The sequence below is a fragment of the Oculina patagonica genome, unplaced genomic scaffold, assembly GCF_052425735.1.
Source record: "Oculina patagonica isolate OP01 unplaced genomic scaffold, crgOcupat unplaced8, whole genome shotgun sequence".
Taxonomy (NCBI): Eukaryota; Metazoa; Cnidaria; class Anthozoa; order Scleractinia; family Oculinidae; genus Oculina; species Oculina patagonica.
In genome coordinates this window covers 141,264-162,500 of record NW_027558690.1, presented here as the reverse complement: position 1 = coordinate 162,500, position 21,237 = coordinate 141,264, and the positions used below count along the sequence as shown (strand labels likewise).

Genomic DNA, 21,237 nt, shown 5'->3' with positions numbered 1-21,237 from the left:
ATTAGGAGTCTGGCAGCCTGAAATAACTGTAGAGTTTGAAAGGGCAGGCAGCAAAGTGTTGGGGGGGGGGGGTGGGGGGGGAGTTGGATGGGGGCAATTATCTGCCAGTGGTTAAGTGACTTTTATTGATCGTTTTGTGGACTTTTTAGCCTTTCTATGGGTTAACCCACAGTCTTCGTTTTCTTCGCAATTGTTTTAAACTCTTCGTTTTTTTCAAGCCAATTGTAGCGTTACACGAGCCAACCGCGGGTCTGAGTCAACCTCGAGTCACGAGTCATCCTCGAGTCAAGCCAAAAATGTTTTTTTTCTTTTTTCTGGTAGGTAAAAAATATAAGAATAATATTGTAGGAAAAACAGTCTCCTCTGCTAAATAATTCCACTGAAGGACAACAAAGGTATGATTACCCTTAACGGGAGAATATCAGTTTTCCAGGTTTGACTATTTGAAACCACTCCGAGCGAGGGATCAGCGGTGAACTCATGAGCAGCTTGTTTGATGCCCAAGTTTTACAACGTCAAAAACAAAACACCAAGAGGTTTCCGAATGAAGCAAGAATGGCGGATCTGAAAAAATATGGCCTGTTCGTCGAGATATGTCGTTGAATTAGTAGGTGAAGATCTAGGACACGACGAAATGAACAACCTTCTGTTACTTATAAATTCAGAGTGTGTTTTGAACACCCTGTCATGAATTTTGTACTTTTCTGTGAATTCCGTGCCGAACTCGGAAGCAATAGATAAATCATTGTTAAAGGAGTTCACTCCAGAATGGTCATTTATTTTCTTTACGCCATTAAAAAGTCTACACAAAGATATGTTATTCACCAAAATTTCAGCCTCCAACGTTCGCTATAACCCTACGAAATTTTTCCCAAAACTCGACAACTGAACGCCGCCATCTTGGAGCTGGTACATCCTCTTCCCCAGGGCCACGCGTATTTTTTTTAAATGACATGACGTAGTGGCCCTGGTAACGGTAAAAAATATGATTTTTTGATTGGCTAATAAAAACTGCATGCGTAATTAGGTAAAAAAACGAAACGCTTCTACGCAATTTTGGTTATACTTCCGGTCATCGAAACAATTGAAGATGCAGCGGAAAGTTTGAAAATGTTACCGGAAAAAGACCGAATAACACTGGGAGTTTGTTGGAATAACGTATTCACGAAGCAGACCTTCGTTGTCGGTTGTACTTTTTATTGCATTAAAAATATTGCAAACATTTGCACCATCAACTTAGCTTATACAAGATATACACACTAAATGGAGTTCATGAATACATGAAGACTTTGAAATTCAATGTGATATTTCTTACCGCTGCTCAATAGAATGATACCTCGTCGATCAGCGGCTTTTTTGGTTCTGAATTTTCTACAATACCTCCGCATGGCCATAAATAAATTTCACAGTATCATCAACCGTCGGAATGTTATCAGCTGATGATATCCACGACTCCATGTACACTATAACTCCAATTCCTCTGGATTCTAACTTTTCTATCTGCCCTCAGATAATATTGCGTGTAGAGACGAGACAACAACATCAACACATCTATCAGCCATGCAATTCAATGAGTTCCAAACGAATCGAATTGTGTAAGTTAAAATATCAACGACTTGAATAAGTTGAATTGCCAAAACCAGCTTTCAAAATTCGCTTTCTTCTCGTCTCAGTCAGCCCCAGCCTTCCCCTTTCTTTTACTGAGCAGGCGCAGACGAACATTTATGCAGAGGGCATGCGCTACCAGATGTCGTGGATTTTACGACATCCGGTAGTCAGTGTTACCAGAGCCCTTCGTTTCGCCGACCACGTGACCGAAAGAAACGGAGGCTCTGGGAACGAGAATGGAGCTGGTAATGTATGCGTGACGTGACAAAATGATGATGATGATAATGATGTTGATCAAATAGATTGTTAACGTTCAGTGGTACTATTTTAACAGCTTTTTAACCTCAATTTCTTTTAATATATTTTATCGGTGAAATTTATAAACTTCAAAATGTTTGCTGTAAGCTCGTCCAGACAGATAACACATCCCTAGTATAAAAACAGTCATTCTTTCATGTTCCCAATTCGAATATTAGCTACAAAGGAAACATCAATTACCAGACATTTGCTCCCAGTAAAGTAATTCCAAGTCCAAGAGGCCGGGAGCAAATGTCTGGTAATTGATGTTTCCTTTGTAGCTAATAATTTCCACTCACTCCACTGTGGTTGCCTCGGTAGCTCAGTAGTTAGAGCACCAAGCTTGCAAGTCCATGAGATCGGGGTGTCGTGGGTTTGAATCCTGCTCGGGGCATCTGATTTTTTTCCGACATTTGTTCTGCTGGTTTAAATAGGCATATCAGAGTTTGACCTCTCTGATAATGAACATCTCAAAAAAATAGTTTTTTAAACATAGAAAAACAACAAAGGAATAACAAAAAGGTGAAAATAGCCGAGAATGGTTTCAACTGATAAAGATTAGATCATCTTTGAAGAACTTTGCCAATTTTTACAAAGTGTGTTGTCCGCAACCTAGCTTCATTAATTACAGTCAAACTACTCAGCCCATGCGTTGCGTTGCATATTGGTTTCAAACATTCTAATTTTATTTAAATATTGTAGATCTTCCAACCATAAAACGTGATCACGTGAACCTGTCAAAAATAAACAAATTTGATTGGTTAATTTTTGACATATTCACATGTTCACGGTTGGATGTTCTACAATATTTAAATAATTTAAATTTGAATGTTTGAAACGAATAATGCAATCTGTTCGCTGTTAATCAAAAAATATTCTGGAATTCTAGGCGGCAAGTGCTGAGTATTTTGACTGTAAATCTTTCGTGCACATCAAACTTCAAAATGGTGATATGCAGTCACTGTACATTCCATTCTGATATAGCTGATTTTTATTCTAAATTTGTTCCTAAATATTTTGTTCAGTCAGTACATGTTGTTATAGAAATTTTAACGCGGTAAAGCAGCAATTAAAAATGGGAAAAATAGTTATAATATGAGAAGTGGTGTCTGCAGCCACCACACTGACTAATGATGCAGAGATTTGTTAACAGTGGGCCCCCGAGTCACCAAAACTCTTCTCAAGAAAAATTCTCTAGCACGAACCCGACAAGTAATACAAACAGTAGAGCAACTGAGTTTTCCGTTCAGCACCTTTCTATAAGGTCACAAAAGTAGGTTGATAATTCTGGACTCCAGTTGGACACAAAAATATTTTTGTGCTCAATCAGAGACAAGCATGTGAATGGGTTGTGGACCTGGTCATGTAAGAGTGCCCAAGGTCTCTTTCCCTCATTCTTGTAATCTTATAATATAAGATTACAAGACTGGGCTTTCCGGCCTTTATGCCACGCTTGCCAGGAAAGCGTGGCCTGGGAAAGCGTGGCAACCATGGCCAAGGCCAGGCTTTCATGGCCTCCCTGGCCATTAAAGCCCGGCTTTCCTGGCTATGAAAGTTTTATGCCCTTTATGCCGGACTTGCCAGGAAAGCGCGGCCCTTGAAAAGTGTGGTAAGCTTGGCCAAAGCTGGGCTTTCATGCCCCGGCCCCTTGGCCACAAAAGCCTGGCTTTCCTAGTTTTAAAAGTTCCATGACCATTTTTTTATAATGGCTTTCCTAATGGAAAACCAGTGGTCAGAAGCCCTATTACTCTTGGCCATGAGGAGCACAGAAAAGACAAAACAGGGGTCAATTAAAATTTTAAAAGTCAAGGATTAAGTGTCACATCAAAACTGTAGTTTTAGCATTAGGATGTATTCAGGATATATTTTCCAGTCTAATATCAACTAGAAAATGTTATCTCTATTTGTCTCTGTGACTGAATGGGCTGTTATGCTGCATGAAATGCTCATTTAAAATGGGAAATAAATTTTTGGCTTTCTGGAGTTCCAAGAAATTCTTGGGATTTCTATAGGAGCTTATTCTCAAATTAAATACTCAACTCGTGTATTCAAATGAATACCACTTTTAAGCCTTGGATTTCTGCCATTGAATTTTTGGAAATTCCAACCTCAAACACTTAAAATAAAAAATGAGCATTATTTCACAGCAAAAACATTGCTTACCGAGATTGAGATAAGAAATTTTAGACCCCGGAGTCCATTTTGCATTCTCATCAGTATCGCCTGCGTCGCAAATGAAGTATTAGGCTTTCCACCCTTCGAATTCTCGAAAACCTTGGCGGATAAACTGACCACTCGATGTGTGTTCCATTCTCACCATTTATTTCTTTGTAAACCTTGAATACTTCACAAGAATGACATTACAACAAACAGAAAGCTTCGATCGATTCCTGTGACTGCACCGCCATTACCATTGAGACTGCAGTTCAACTCTCCAGCGGACTTTTGTTGAGAAACCAATCACGTTACGCAAATCATCCCATGTGACTTCCCACGTGACTATTGTCACGCTGAATCGTTACTTTTGGCGCCCGTTCTGTTTTGAATTTATCTCGTGCTGTTGATCGCTCGTGAGAAAATGTTTTGTATTCTAAATTGTTACAGGTCAGCCATTTCGCTTACAGTATTTATAGAGAACAGGTTTTGCTTTGTAAATGGCGAATAGTGTGCTAAAACTTGTGATTTTTGGACCTGATCGAAGGCCTTGTTTATGGTGGAACGTCATGGCAGTCGAGCAGTCGTTTACAAAGTGCTTTGGTGAGTAAGAGTTCAACTTAGCTTGTATTTCTCCAATAAAACCGGCTGGACTTTCATGGAACCGAAGGCTTGACATTTACAGAAGCATAACACTTTATTTGGAATCCGGTAGTTTCGCCTACAAGTATTTTCGCCTACAGGTCGATTCGCCTACAGTGAAGTCGATTCGCCTACACAACCTGAGTTGTTTCGCCTACACCAAAGTCGATTCGCCTACAACAAAGCTTGCTATGTTCCAAAAGATAGAAGAGAGGAATACCTAAATAAAGAGTTTAAAAATCTTGTCAATAATAAGCTAGGTTAAGAACAATTAAAAACCAAAAGTATTTGTTTAACGCTTAAATTTAGTCCTAGGATCGCGCACTATGTCAGCCAGAGTTACGGAACTAAAAGTTGTATTTTTTAACCATTAGGAAACAATAAGGGTCTTAGGAATATCTATTTAATAGTAGCAATCAATAGCATTTGCCACGTAAGAAATTGTAGCAAAAGTTAGTTTGAATTAAGTACAAAGAGTAAGATTAGAACTGTTGTCAAAAACTAGTAAGAGCCACTGAACTAAAATAAAAAAGTTATTTAAGTGTGAAGACGTAGTAAGTTTTATTGTAAAACCAGTTCACCCATGCAGTCTCTTGAAAAGATGTTCTTGCGACTTTTAAAGCAATCAGAGTAACACATTTGTTTCATGTCTTAATGAAAAAAATTATTTTCGTAGGTAGCACCGCTAAGTTATGCGCGATGCGAGAACATCCTTTCTCAGTCCCAGGCCTTGTGTCTTCCCCTAGTCCACACTAGTCAAACATTACGCGTGACCAGCGAGTATATAAAAATCCCCGATCGCAACCTTAAGAAATACGCTCTACTAAAGATGAAGTCTTCAAATTTGAGAAAAAAAAGTGTAGGCAAATCGACTTTTGTGTAGGCGAATCGACTTCACTGTAGGCGAAACGACTGACATTCCTTTATTTGAGCGAACTGCATTTTAGCCGTTGGATGTATGTTTATTGAAATTCTTTCCGCCGTGTGTGTGGGCATGTACTAAAACCCGAAACAACGAAACGAAACCACCGAAACGAAACGACCGAAACAAGCGAAACCACCGAAACGAGCGAAACGAAACCGCCGAAACAACCGAAACGGCCGAAACGAGCGAAACGAAACTAAATCACCGAAACAAACAAAACCAATTACAATAATTGAGAGCTAACCGTAAACAGGCTAACCGGAGTGCATAGCAGGCTAACCTAAGTGAAAAGTAGGCTAACCGGAGTGTGTAGTAGGCTAACAGGAGTGTATAGTAGGCTAACAGGAGTGTATAGTAGGCTAACCGGAGCGAATGGTAGGCTAACCGGAGTGTATACTAGGCTAATGAGTGCATAGTACGGTAAGCGACGAAAATATTGAAGTTGCGCTTGTTTCGGTAATTTTGTTTCGTTTCGGCCGTTTCGGTGGTTTCGTTTCGGCGGTTTCGGTCGTTTCGTTTCGGTGGTTTCGTTTCGTTGTTTCGGGTTTTAGTACATGCCGTGTGTGTGACGTCCGTTACACGAATTCTTGCTTATAATTTCGCTCAGGAATTGAAATAATCTCCAAACCGTTTTGTAGGTTGCAAATGATAAGACTGTTGTAGATTGTGGGAAATGTTATCCAAAATTTCTTGTTGGCACTGATCTAATTGCAAGCTCAGTAAACTGTTCATAAAAGTTCATGTGCACAGTTAGTAAAATACCGAGTGGTTAATCGGGAATGCATTTAATTTTTTTTACAGGCTTAAAAGAACAACGAGGAAACCTTCAATTCTAAACTGGACAATCTAGAGAGAACTGAACTTTATCATTCATCTCATGCATCAGAAGACAGCTAGCAGCTAAGTCTGTTTCTTCCTTATGTCTGAGTCAGAAACCATTAGCCACAAGTTTTGAAGTGTTGAATTTATATGCCAATTCAAGATATCTGTGTTAAGACATTGTTATGAACGCGCAAAGGAATTTAATGAAAGTGTAAACATCCGAAAAGTGTTGACCGAATAAAAAAAATATATGTTACAATTGAGTCAGAGAGTGTTTGCAAAAAGTTAATTTTCTGAGTTTAAAGCATTTGGCCAGTCTGGCTAAAGCCTGGCTTTCACTTTCAGGCCAAATCCTGACCCCGGTTTCCCTGGTCTGGCCAGGCCGGGCTTGCCCTGTGGCCGCGGCTTCCCCGGATTTTTTATCCCTTGGCTAGCCCGGCCAAAGCCCGGCTTGTGGCCGCGCTCACCCTGGCTTTTAGGCCGGGCTTTGACCCCGGCTTTCCCCGGTCTGGCCGGGTTCCTGATTGTTTGCACCAATTTTCCTGCTTGGTTTAATTACTTTGTTTCGCCCTGTCCAACCGCCCCTGGGTTTCCAAGGATAGGAGGGTATGGATGTTTTCTGTAACCACACATTGACAAAACCAACATTATTTTGTACCTTTTCTATTCAATTTAAATTCTATCAAAAGGAATTCAGAGACTGCCACATTTTTCATGAATTTAAGCTGGCACTGAACTGGGAGGTGGGGGCTATATGTACTTATAGAAAGGCGGGGTGGGGTGCTCCAGAGGAGTTTAGAAATGCTTAAGCCCCATCTCATATCAACTGAAAAAAGCTCAAAGCTAGTTGCCACCCCTCCTGGACTTGTTAAAATAATTATTGCATATACTCTCCATCCCCCATTGGAAGTGAAGATGTTCCTATTTTTTAAAATCTTCACAATCTGCTACTTATTTTGCACATTTCAAAATGACCTGATTTAGATAAGTAGATTCAAGATATAAATTGGACATCAGTGACTTTTCCTCATTCAGTTAATATATCTCAGACCAAAGGCCAAACTTGGAACCCCATTACAGGACCAGAAGGTCAAAAATGGGACTGCATGCAGTGGCACACACCCATGTATATAATAAGGGGTAAAGAATGGTCCTTGAAATATAATGAATCTCGGCAAATTTTAGGCGAGTCTCAAAATCTCGGCCTCGCAAACTAGCGCGTCTTGGAATCTCGTGCTCGCTAAAAGTAAAGCTCTCGGAATCTTGAATTTTGCAATTTGAGTTTTCGAATCTCGCAACAACAGTTTAATCTGAATGGATTATCACAAAACAACAGAAAATTAATGAAAATCATGAGAAACTGCTCGACATTGCGATCGCTACCGTGAAATATCTACGCTTGGACAAATAATTTTATCTAGAAATAATTTTTAGTACGAGACATAGAACAGACAGAGATCGAGCTACACAGCGCTGTAAAAGTCTTGCACTCAAAATTTTAAATCGCGGCGTCTCGGTCTCGGATTTTAAACAAGGGTCTCGGCGAGTCTCGGATTTTACCATTCTACACCCCTATAATACTACCACTACCACTACTACCACTACCACTACCACCACTACCACTACCACCGCCACCGCCACCGCCACCGCCACCGCCACCATCACTACCACTACCACTACCACTACCACTACCACTACCACTACCACTACCACTGCTACTGCTACTGCTACTGCTACTGCTACTACTACTACTACTACTACTAAATAAAGTTTAATAATAATAATAAATAATAATAATTAACTTATATTGTGCAATTGACAATTAATAATCTTAAATTGCACAATTACAATGTTATGTTAAAATTTACAAGCTAAAAAAGGTAGGCATGGAATGTATATAACTATAAAAAGAAATGTACCGGTACATATTGTAGTTCCATTACCAAACACCCCCCTCCCCCCCCCCCCCCCCTCTTACTGATTTCTTTTACAAAATTGAAATATATGATTGTGTATTATAAATGTATACATAATTATATGTATATAAAAGAAATGTTCACCTGAGTTTAAAGTTTTTAGTCTTGGAAGACAACATTAGTACATTTGACTTACTACAATGTAGGGTAGCTGTGATGGTCAGAATACACCGAAAAATGGGAAACACTACTGTCAGCTATCTATAAACTTTTATATAATATTATTTCTCCTTGTAGTAAAACAAGGCACACCTTCAAATGACGAATTGGAAGACTTGGGTGAAAAAATTGAAGGAAAGTGGAAAAAACTTGGGCGTCGGCTCCTCATCAATAATCCAAAGCTTCAAGAAATACATGAAGCTCATGCCCAGCTGTCTGAAAAGGGATTTCAAATGTTATTGCATTGGAAACAAGAAAACGGTTCTGCTGCGACGTACCAGGCATTGTGCGATGCATTAAAACATAAACGTGTACAGCGTCAAGACCTGGCAGAACTTTTTTGTTACATTCATGGTAATTATGTCTCCTTGCCGGGAAACGGACTTTTATATAAAAGGGACCGGGATGCTCGTTGTCTCGCTTGGAGGTTTAAATCAGGTTTTTAAATTAAGGTCTTACTTTATTAGGGTGTTCAGGACAGAACACCAATTTTTTAGCTGCTAAGGTCTTGTTTAGGATTGCACATAAAGAAATAGAAACATTGTCAATTAACAATTGGTTCATGTTTTAGTGTGCACTATTGAGTTATATATGGTACACGTGGGAATGTTAGGGGCACCCAAAAGAAGCATAACTGCTTAAGCCGATAGCCGAGAGCAACGCTAGCTTCTTGAGTGCTCTCGAAACTTCTCAAGTGCACCATAACTCGATGGTGCACAACTTAAAGCATGAATTGATTGTTTTTCGATATTGCCAGTGGAAATGGAAAAAATTCTGGCGCTGAAGCGATTTGCTCATGCTATCAGCATGCACTATTTAAACAGTAGAGTGCTTAATCTGTCTAGGAACTATCGGCTGATAGTTGCCCTGCGGAAATTTGATGTTCTTAGAACAAATATTAGCGAAGCTTTGAGGGCTAATATGCTAGTTTAAGGAACATCAAATTTCCAAGGGGCAACCATCAGACCAATAGTTCCGAGACAAGACCCTCTATCGTTTTTATTGTTGACCACTAAATTTTCTTCCAGGCACGTATTCAAAAACCAGCATCTCGAATATGTTTTACTTTTTTGGATGAAAGATTTTTTGACCATTAAATTTTCTTCACGCTCATTCAAAAACGAGCATCTTGAATATGTTTTTTTTTAAAATTGTATCTTTTAGGGGTCAGAAAAGCTTGAGACATTCCCAGCTGGGTCTATGTTGGGGGTTTTATGAAAAATTTTCCGACCAGCATCCAGGCGTCCCTTGCATATGGGAGTCTCCCCCGGATATTTTCTACATTGTGTAATTAATGGTTAGTGCACTGGACTTCACATTGTGCAGTCTGGGTTCAAGTATTAAATAGCAAGTTACAAGTGGTCCTGAAGGGGGGGGAGGGGGGGGGGAATTTAAATCCCACTTTCCCAGATCCAATTTTGCCCAAATCCCAATTCCCAGCCTATTGGGATTCCAAATTTTCAAAATCCCAGTCCCAGTGACCCAAGTCTCATTTTCCCTGTGAAAATTTTCCCAAATCCCAGTTCCCATTAAACCCCCTTAAGGCCCCCTTGGGCAGGACACTTAATGCCTATCTCCTTTCAGAAGTATGTAAGGGTAACAAACGAATACACACGGGCATCCTTCCCCCTTTATAAGAATAAAATAAGAACCACAAGGTTATTCAATAAATTTTACATTCTTTATCGCAAGAGTTGTAGTGTTACACGAGCCAACCGCGAGCCCGAGTCAACCTCGAGTCACGAGTCAACCTCGAGTCAAGGCTTTTTTTTTTTTTGGTTGGAAAACAAATATGAATAAATGAATATACATGTATATTGTCTCATACCTGCTTGATCCAGCGCTGTTTATTTCGTTGTGTTCAAAAATAGATTTCATCACCGACTTATTCGACTGCATAACTACTGCTTTTTAAGGCTGTGTTTATTTAATTTATCCCGTTCTTGCTGGCTCCAAAAACCTCTTCATTGTTTAGGAGTCGTCTTAAAACTCACTATCGACTGCAGCAGCTCGTTTGGGCATCGCCGATCAACACAGCCCCTCGAAATATTTATTCCCGAAAAGGAAAGTTCGCTTAAATAGAAGGATGTAGAAGACAAGTTAATCCATTGCTTCCGAGTTTTTTCACGGATTCCGCCAATTTTTTTTTTTTTTTAAGATAACGCCGAAAAGTATTTTATGACCCGCGTAAAACACAGTTGTTCATTTCGTGACTCGCGGTTGACTCGGGCCCGCGTTTGGCTCGTGTAACGCTACAACTCTTATCGCAACATACACATGTCCTCGATCTGCACAATTCATGTGTCACGCATAAACCCTTTGCTACCCTCTGATAATTGCGTTCGACGAAGGAGAACGCATACTAATCGCGTCGTTTGTCCGACGTCAGTCCCGCGGGTTCTATGGTTCAGTCTCGCGGGTATCGATCGCCCGATGCCATAACCGTTTCAGACTTTTTGGACTGCCACAAGTGACCTCGACCTCATGCAGATGGCCTCAATCTCATGCATATCAAAATGACGTCGAATTTGCATTTTTTGCGTAAACAAAATTAATGCGTGGGACGTGTACCCGAAGTTAAAATAATACCCAAAATGTCATGGGAGCATATCATCCAGGGGAGTGGTTTACACGTATGCAAGCGAGCACTTCTCACTGTTTGTTGTTTTCGTGTTTTCTATTGTTATTTTGCAGTTTTTGATATTCACCTCTGAAAATTATACTAAAACAATTATTCGCCTCAGGCTCAGGCTTATTCAACAATAATAACTTCGCCTTCGGCGAATAATTGTTAATTATAATTATAATTGTAATTTATAAATTTAAATATTTAATTGATTTGTTATTTGTAAATTTTAATTGTAATGCGCTTTTGATTATTTATATGGAAAAAGGCATAATATAAGTAAAAATATATTATTATTCAGGGGCAGCCATCGAGAATATAGTTCAAAACCACTTAAAGATAGCACCGTTGAACGTATTTTAGTATTTAAACAGTAGATATAGGCATATTTTTATCCTCTAAAAATTTTTTATCTGTTCGGATTTCCTAGCTGAAAGTCTAGTGATCCGAAAGTTATAGGGATCAAAACTTACCTTTTCGAAAATTCCAGCCAGAGAAAGGCTCCCAAAAATTCTAGGTGACCTCTTTAGAGTAAAAAATCCGTTAAAAATGAACAATTATACCATTCTTTTTAGATATTCGAAAATCCTAGGAAAGGCAGGCAAGCAAAAAAATTTACAATGAATGTTCCGAAAATTCTAGATCTCAAATCGTCTTCCGAACAGATATTTTAACGAAATATTCCGTTGGGTGCCCCTGATTATTGTTATCATTATCTTCATCATCATCATCATCATCCTTATCATCATCCTTATCATCATCATCATCATCATCATCATCATCATCATCATCATCATCATCATCATCATCATCATTATTATTATTATTATTATTATTATTATTATTATCATAATTATAAGAAAAAGAGACTGGAAACATTCGTGTTGCTACTGCAGGTACATGTGACAAAGGAGCTTCAAGCAATAATCAGGACAATTCAAGTAGCAGCGGAAGCAGTCGGAAACGGAAAAATTTAGAAACATATCCTGAACGAGGTATGTAATAGTTTAACTAGGAGTTTCACTGTGAAAGTAAGTGCTGGCGTTAGAGCTGGAAAAAAAAAATACTGAACTAGAACTCATCGAGGTTGCGTCTTATTTAGTTCACGCTGACCAAGTAATGGTTTACCCATTGGATCGCTGGCTCAAATCCCATTTTTTCCCGTCTTTGGTCACAGGCTCCCCAGCAGGCTCCCCAGCAGGCTCCCCAAGGTCAAAATACGTGGTGTATGGGACAGCTTGTGTATATAGAGAATTGTATGGGAAAGTCACTGATCGTAGAAAAGTTGTGTAATAACTATTTAATTCTCTCCTTCTAAATAACTTCACTAAACGGGGCCAGAATGGCTTCAAAATTGGCACAAGAGACAAGAAGACGACACATTTGAGGTAGGAAAACTTTATTTTAAATTAGGTAGTTATTTACACATTTTTTTACGATCAGTGACTTTCCCATACAATTCTCTATATACACAAGCTGTCCCATACACCACGTATTGTGAGCTTGGGGAGCCTGTGTCTTTGGTCAGCAAATTCAGTTTTACTTTAAAGGCATAGTGAATAACCTGGAAGCTCCGCTTTTAGGCTTGGTTCTAAAATCTCTTTAATAATTATTGACTGATTTGACTGCACAAATAAGGACTTTGAGAAAGTCTATTCTCGAATATACTATTCTATGACTAATGGCACAGGGCTCAGAGAAGTCAAATTTGTCTGCACTTAAACATTTCTACCGTGCAAAACAATCTTCTAAGCGAGCTTGCAAGCGTACGTGATGATCCAGCGCCGTCGTCATGCGATATCTGTTTACAAATCGTACCCTCACGCAGCATCTTCAGACAGCAATGTTTGTGGGCGTTACCCGAGACCAGCACTGAGTAAGAAAGAGAGCAAGGGACGAAAGAGGAAAAACTGACACCCTATTTAGAATCAAGGACCTAAAAAATCAAAGATCTCTTCGAGATACTGACTATTTTGCATGAGTGAGTAGGGAAAATGATAATATTGAAAGCAATTTGCGATGCATTAAATCAACAGGTCCAACCATAGCGTAAACCTAAATTTAACACATCGCTGCACACAAGTATCCGATTGAGATTCTTTCATACACATGTAACTGCGTTTTTTAAAAGAAAACTAAATGACAGAGTGAATTTTAAGATTTAACACTTGCATTCTAAATCATGGCACAAACGATCTAGTTCTAACTTGTTTTTCAATTAAACAGTTCTGATGTATCAAAGTGCACGTAAAAATATTTTGTTTGCAAGCAAACTTTGTGCAAAAAGGTGACTCCGTGGGCCGCTATACACAGATAGCTCAAGTCATGATATAAACCATCCCAACAGGACAATCACCCAGTCTCACCCCAAGCCACCCCATAAATTGAAAAAATAACTCCTGCACGCTTAGCGTGCCTATGTTTAGAGCGAGTTATTCAATGTTTAAACAGGAATTCGATACAACACTGGATGCTGATTTAATAGATTTGTTGGCTTCACGGATTAGGATCGTGGGAATTGATTTGGCCAGCATTAGGATATAAGAAAAAAAAATAATTGCAGATGGAAATACACTCTTTTTTTATAAGAACCTTTTTATAAGAACGTCGAGGCTGAAAAAAGGCCAAAAATTAAGACTATCCTAAGAACGTGCCCAAGGCTGAACGAATTTTATTTTTTCCTGTTTGTTGTGAGAGACAAATATATGTACTTAATAAATAAAATCTTTATTCAAATGCTGACTTGTAACCACTCGTTGGTGTCATGAATATGTAGATATCGGTTAGGAATGAATTACTGCAATACCACTTTGTTTTTAAACTTTTAAAAATAAGAACATTCTAAGAACATTTCAGACTCAAATCTTCGAAAATGTTAAGAACGTTCAACCTCGGTTAAACCGTAGGCACGCTAAGCGTGCAGGAGTTATTTTTTTTCACTTATGGGGTGGCTTGGGGTGAAACTGGGCGATTGTCCTGTTGGGATGGTTTATGTCATGGGTTGAGCTATTTGTGTATGGCGGCCCACGGAGTCACTTTTTTGCAAAAAAGAATTTTCATGCAAACAAAATAATTTTTACGTGCACTTTGATACATCAGAACTGTTTTATTCAACTGATACGTAAATTTTCATCATTTAATTGAAAAACAAGAACTAATTTAATTATCAAAATGTCGCGAAATGTTAAAGCGGTTATTTTGTTGCTAGCTTTTTAGCAACCGTAACGTGATACTTTTGTTTGTTAAGGAATGCTTTTGGCGTTTGGCCAAACACTGTAACACGATACTGTTGTTTTTCTCACTTTTGTAACATGATACCATTGTTTTTTTTAAACAAACGTAAAGCGATACTTTTGTTTTTCTCCATTTTCTCCATTTAACACGCTCAATAGTCATTGAACGAAAAGTAATAAACGAAGTAATCGAAAGTGAGGGCCTGTTCGCACTTGGACAAAAAATTTGGTTTGGTATTTACAAAAAAATTGAAAATTTTGTAATTGCGAATTTTTGGTTTTTGTGGGCGCGTTCGCACTTGAGAGTAGTGCGAACAGGCCCTAATAAACGAATCAAATCAAAAAACACTCTCTTCGGGGAAGTTCTTTAAAGCACAGTACACCTGGAGTATTTGTTTCCTGTCAGAACTGTTCAACAAAGATTTTGGTTCATTCACAACGCAAATTTTATTCAACAAACAAGAACTAATTGAGTTATCAAATTGCCACGGAATGGCAAGCTCTTATTCTGTTTTTGCTATCGATCTTAGTTGCTTTTAACAGCAAAGTTAATACTTATACCGGTTCATTAAATGTTTGAACGAGATTGTTTTAAAGGAATAAACACAAACGCCACTTCTGAATTGGTGAATTGAGCAACACGCTCAAGAGACTAATTAAATTAATTGCACTTTACAGTTAACGTCACGGAGTCTCCAGTAATACCGTATTTATTCGGCTATAAGCTGATCTCGGCTATAAGCCGAGGCCCTACACTTTCGGTTTTCAGAACCAGTTAGACTCTGACAAAAAATAAACCCAAAACACTCGGCCATAAGTTGAGATCCAATATTTTTCCTTCAAACTATAAAACAATCCACGTTCAGCGAATAAACTATATATAAAATATTTGTTAAATCACAACTACATGTATGTAATTGAAAATAAACAACAAAAGAAATCACTGATAAAATATGAGTTTATTTAGAACGGTACATACGCGTGACAAAAAATTCACCTGTTCAGAATCCCATCTTAAACAATCACGCATAAAAAATAACGTGGTTATCGATCATCATGCCAAAAGCTTCTCGTTTTCAAACAACTAAACCTTCAGATTGAAAGTTGTTGCTGAGGTAGAGACCATTCAGAACAACTGCAAAATTGCCAGAGAATACGAGATGAATGTTCAGTTCGCTCAGATTCGTTGCAATTCGCAAGTCGCCAGATCAAGCGGGTGAACTTTAGACGCCATTAAAACGAAACATCGCGCTGTTGCCTGTATTTGTCTAGTATTCTGAATCCAATCAAACTCTTCTGAAGTGGTTTCTTTTAGCAGAGAAGTCGTGGTATTAAGAGTTTTCAGTTTTGAACAAAAATATTACATCGAGCCGCTTTCTGTCAGATCGTGTTACAATGTTTACCAAGCGCGTGGGAACAGCCACTTCTGATTGGTCAGTCTCTGACGTCGCCAAAACAAAAATCGATTCCCTCTTCTCTTGAAGTGTCACGTTAGCGGCGATTCTGCAATTAAACTTTTCAAAAGCTGAAGGAACAGAAACAGTCTTAGGCAGAAAATTTAATTGTGGAAGAGATTGCGTGGAAATTGTTCAATACATGCGGGATTTCAACCTCGTCCCCAGGGCGCTTTTCCCTCGACAAAATAATATTATTTATTAATCTAAAAAAGATTCCTTTCTATTTCTTCAACTCTTTGTAGATATGCCCACAGTATTAACATCACGATAATGACAACATTATTCTTTAAATCTGCTGTGTGCAAATGCTTTATGTAATTTTTACCACGGTCAGGAAAGCTAGCCTCTTCAAAACGAACGCTCGAATAAGACGAATAACAATTTTGTGTTGGGCCTTTTGCTGACGGCGTGTGCGTTGTAAGCAGGCGAGCGTTACGAAAAACACAATTTTATTCCAGGGTTAATTCACAACTCACCAATTCCGCCTCCTACAAATCTAAAATCTTCGAACGAAATCGCTCACTACAACTGTGTCAGATTGCTTCCCCTTTATAAACTACAATTTGATTGGTTCTGATAGTACCTGAAATCTGATCGGTGTGACAAACATACTTCGCTGACTGAGTCACTGACTGACCCACTGACTACACGGCCCATCACGCCGACTAATAGCTATTTTTGAAAAAATAACTCAAAAATTAGACGTTGTTATATAAAAAAAAGAGTGTAGTCAACCATGTATGTCACCCAAGGTGTTTTCTTACCATTTCGTTTGTCAGTCGCAACAGTGTTTCACGCGGGTCATGGCCACGCAAGATTTGGTGTTAACTAGCAATCACTTGTTTGACATGAATACTCTGCTTTCTGTTTAGTGTAATTTTTAGTTAGTTTAGTTTAATTTTTACCGGAATCAATTTATACCTTTCAAGTGGTTTGAGTGTGTTTTATTTAAGATTCGGAACAAAATAAACATTTGCATGCGTAATTCAGCTCACACACACTCCGTGACTCACGCAAACACGACTTGTATGTTTCTCAAGTGACTGCTTTTCTAAAGAATTTTTAATGTGCGGCACCGTGCCTTTCTAGCCAAAGAACTAAAAGAAGTGGCCAAACATTAACCGCCCGATTTTAAACTGCTTGAAGTTTCTTGTTTCATAGTGAAAACGGCTTCGACGCAAACATAAGCACAAGCGCAAGCACAATGATCAAAATTTCTCCTTTTCTTGTGCTTGCGCGTTCGTGTGAAAACGAAACATCGCATAAGCACAGGAAAATTGTTTACGCCTGGCCGTGTCTAGCCAATTAAAGCACTCGTTCCAGCATTTAAACAAAGTCGCAGAGGCCCCGGTTGATTTTGATAAATGTTTTTCGAGTTTGTTCGGGGGAGTGTGGACAAAAAAGAAAAAGGCACAAGCGTGGACTCGAGTAGCGAAAGAAATGGAGATGAAAGCTTTCTTTAAAAATATCTATAACCCCAAAAGTTCCGTTTTCCTCCTTTTTTGTAGTCGCTTCCTCTTTCTTCGTCACAAGAGTAGAGGAGACAATAGTCTGAAATTCAGCCGTCCCGCAATATTTGCCGAGAGAACGAAGTCGAGAACGGAGCCTTCTAACTAGTAAACATCGTACTCTTATGCTAATGTGCTTATGCTTATATATGTCAACGTTCGTTTTCACTTGGAACAAACTGCTTATGCTTGCGCTTGTGTTTGTGCTTGGGCTTGCGTCGCCAGTGAAAACCAGGCTTTTATGCCATTTTGATGGGAAATGGGTACTTAACAACAAGTCTCCCTCCTCTATTTGGTTCCGATAAGTTAATAATACCTTCACCTTGTTTGACAGTAAACAAGCAGCAATTCAGTTTCTTCGCTACCTCAATGACTGTCATACAAGTATCAATTAAAAAAAATCACCGTTAAATTTGAAGAGAACAGTACAATACCATTTCTGGATGTTCTCATCAAACGCCAGAGTCACACTTTCTCAACATCTATTTACCAAAAGAAGACTTTCACTGGCCTGTACACGAAAAGGGACTTCTTCACGTCCAGAAATTACAAGATAAACCTCATCCGTACGCTAACATTTCGTTGTTTGTGTTTGTTTCAAAGGGGGCGCTTAGTTAAAGCCCGGCGCTAATTCGAGCATTTACTGTAGTTGACATCTATTGCATAATTTATTATGACTTTGTTTCCCTACAGGTCAACTTCCACTGCGGATCGACTGTGAAGAAATCTCAGCTATGGCAGATTTAACGGGAGAAAACAGAAGCCTTCCCACCGCAGAAGAAGTATTCAATTTCATTGCACTCAAGTACTTTAAGGCTGTTGATCCCTGTAAGCCAGAAGAGTTAAATGCTTACCTAAAATATCTGATCGAAATACGCAAAGTACTTTTTGTGAACGCTCAGCAAGGGAGCTTGATAATCACAGTGGAATGTAGCTCTCTGGAGATACTTGAAGAACTATGGGAAGACTATCATTCAGGCCACTTGAATGAAATGGCACAAAAACATCTTATTACGAAGAAAATTTTGAAAGCGTTTGGCCTTACTGAAGTGAAACTCAGGACAACTATTTTGCAGGAGGAATACACAGCTTGTCAACAGTATTTCCTCCAGAGTGCAGGTAAAGCTGAGACCTTAATTAATTGTACCAATGTTATACCCAAGAAATTAGACTTGTCATAGTATATTCTTCAGGTGAACTCAAACGAGAACAAGAGAAAAGAATTGAGCGACACGATTTGGGCTAGAACACCCTTAGTCCCTCCCTCTTCCCCCCCCCCCCCCCCCCCCACCCCCAATTAGAAGTACATTATGTAGGAGCTACAACAAAATGTGTCCAAGGAAAGACATCTTGTTTAAGGGTCTTTTTGTATCTGTAAAACAACTAAAATGTCGTTGTAAAATGAGGGATACTACATTATTTGTACTGTTGACTCGCAAATGAATGGGCTCGAGCAATAACGACACTAAATTGAACATTGTCAAAACAGCTCAAAACTTCGCATGAAGCTTATTTACGCGTGCTAAACATTGTGCTCTATTTCATTTCGGAAATAACACATGCAAAACAAAAGCAAGCTTACTTTGTCCACAGTCAGCCAGCAGTTTGCGTTTTTCGGCACATCGCGTGCAAATCTCTCCTTGTAGGGTTATTTAACTGTCCGGGCAGGTTTTTTAAAAAAAAACATTTTAGAACTATCTGTGGTTAGAGTTTCTGGCGGACATGTTTCGCGTTAGACAGAGAAGGACTGGATACCGCGTTGTGACGTGATGACACGTGAGGAGAAAGCGAAAAAAATGGCTGTTTGATCGTAAAGTCAAAGACTTTGGTTAGTTTTAGCACAAGTGCGGCCGCCAGGTGGTTGAAGGACATCATTAAGTCCGAATACCCGTAAGTTGACTGCATCCTTTGTTTTGTACAATAGCGCTCACGGTTTAGCGCTCCAGGAGAATGTTGCACTAACGAAGGCAGTTCGAGCCTGGTGGGTATAAAAGTCTAAAACAAGACTTTCTTGCCGGGAACTTTGTCAACACGAGTTTTGCGGTGTCCGCTTGGGTGCTGCGGCGACAAAGTTGCCAAAAAGTGACCTGGTATAAGAGCTCCACCTTTCATCGCAAATTGTTTTCGCTACCTCATTAAATATGCATGGTTGGATGGATGCATGAATGGATCGATGCGTGCGATCTTGTCTTGATTACAAGGGGCCTTGTAGTATGTGTGATGTGATAATGTAAGGATTGGAAAAGTGAGAGCAAACGGCGCTTTACTGAAAGCAAAAGTAAGATGAAATGGGAAAACCAGCAGAAGGTGATTTTGCTGAGCACGTTCGCCATGCATGTTTACTTGGCTTTCCTTAAATAGGATCAACGGCGCGCAAGTCACATAATTGAGTGTTGTGCAGGCGCTTTTTCGAGCAAACTTATCAGAATAGTGTTGCCCCAAAACTACAAACAACAGCTTACTGCAAGCAGACTGGAGTGAAAGCTAACCGCAAGAAAACTGCAATCAAGGCTAGCCGCGCGCTGACGGTTAGGGCTATGGCTTTAACTCAAACGCTTAAGGTGACCCGCGGTTAATTCCGGGAGCGAAGGTGCTATTTTTTTAAATCGAATTTTGGGGATGAAAACCGTAACCGATTTCTCTGATTTTTGGTAGTCGTAAAAACAACTGTTTAAATTTAATAAAGCTTTAAAATTTGGAACAAACAAAAACAGTGAACACGAAATATAAGCACTTTTAAATTAACCTATTTTTTAATAAAACGCGAATATTTTCTAAACGCGAAGATAGATTTTTTTCTTATTGCTGTCAATACGTTCAAATTATCCAAGAATTCATGTGAGCAAGTTTCAACGAAATCGGCTGGGTAGGAATTGCTGCACAGTTGACTGTTAGATTTTTGCTTAAAAATATTATGCTGATGTATTTTTGCCAGTTGTTACAACAACGCTTGTGTAATGTTTTAATTGCATTGATTATTTGAAAGCTTAATACCAGCTAAAACAATGCTGAAAATTCTGAAAAGATCGGAAACTCCTAGCAAAAGTTATAAGCAATTAAAACAGAAGATGTTTACGGTGCGTAAAGTGTATTTTTTAAAATATTCATTGTTTTTCGAACTACAAAAAAACTACCGATTTTTTTTCTTTTATTTTTAAGTATGAGAAAATCCAGCATGTACACAAACGGCCTTATCTAGTTTCGTGTGTGTAGACTGGATTCAACTCGCCGAATTTAGTACGTGAAGATGGCTACCTCTCGTCTTCCATTTTGAAGCGCTTTGGAAACCCTTGTGTTCCAGTAAATTATTCAAACTTGCCGCATTCCCAAGATTTTTTAGCACCTTGAAATAAACGGGCGTTCATTTCCAGGTGCTAAATAATCTTGAGAATGCAGCAGGTTTGAATAATTTACTGTTAGTTGAGGGGTTTCCAAAGCGCTTTTAACCGAAGGACGAGAGGTAGCTATCTCGAAGAGCCAAATTTGACGAGTTTCATCGAGACTTCACGCTCGAAACTAGATGAGGGCGTTTGCTTATATGTTGGATTTTTGTATACTAAAAATTAAAAGAAAAAAAATCGGTCGATTTTTTTTAATTCGAAAAAGATTGAATTTTTCTAATTTGCAATTTTCGCACCGTAAACCACTTATGCTTCACTTGACTATAACTTTAGCGGAGAATATCAGATCGTTACAGATTTTTCAGCAACTTTTTAGGAGGTATTGAGCTTTCAAATGACAGAAGTGATCTTAGCATTAATTAAGCATTGTTGCAATAGCTGGCGAAAATATCCAATTACAATATTTTTATGCGAAAAATAAACAGTCAA

The 21,237-nt window shown here is 38.9% G+C and overlaps 1 protein-coding gene across 1 annotated transcript in view; it reads left to right on the top strand.

The window, feature by feature from the left end:
- The window catches only part of LOC144641270 (uncharacterized), a 157,509-nt gene that overhangs the window by 644 nt on the left and 135,628 nt on the right, over nt 1-21,237 (top strand). The window contains exons 2-4 of the mRNA XM_078500301.1: nt 8,662-8,937; nt 12,106-12,204; nt 18,101-18,526. Of these exons, the coding sequence (XP_078356427.1) occupies nt 8,662-8,937; nt 12,106-12,204; nt 18,101-18,526 (801 nt within the window). The remainder of the gene's footprint in view (nt 1-8,661; nt 8,938-12,105; nt 12,205-18,100; nt 18,527-21,237) is intronic.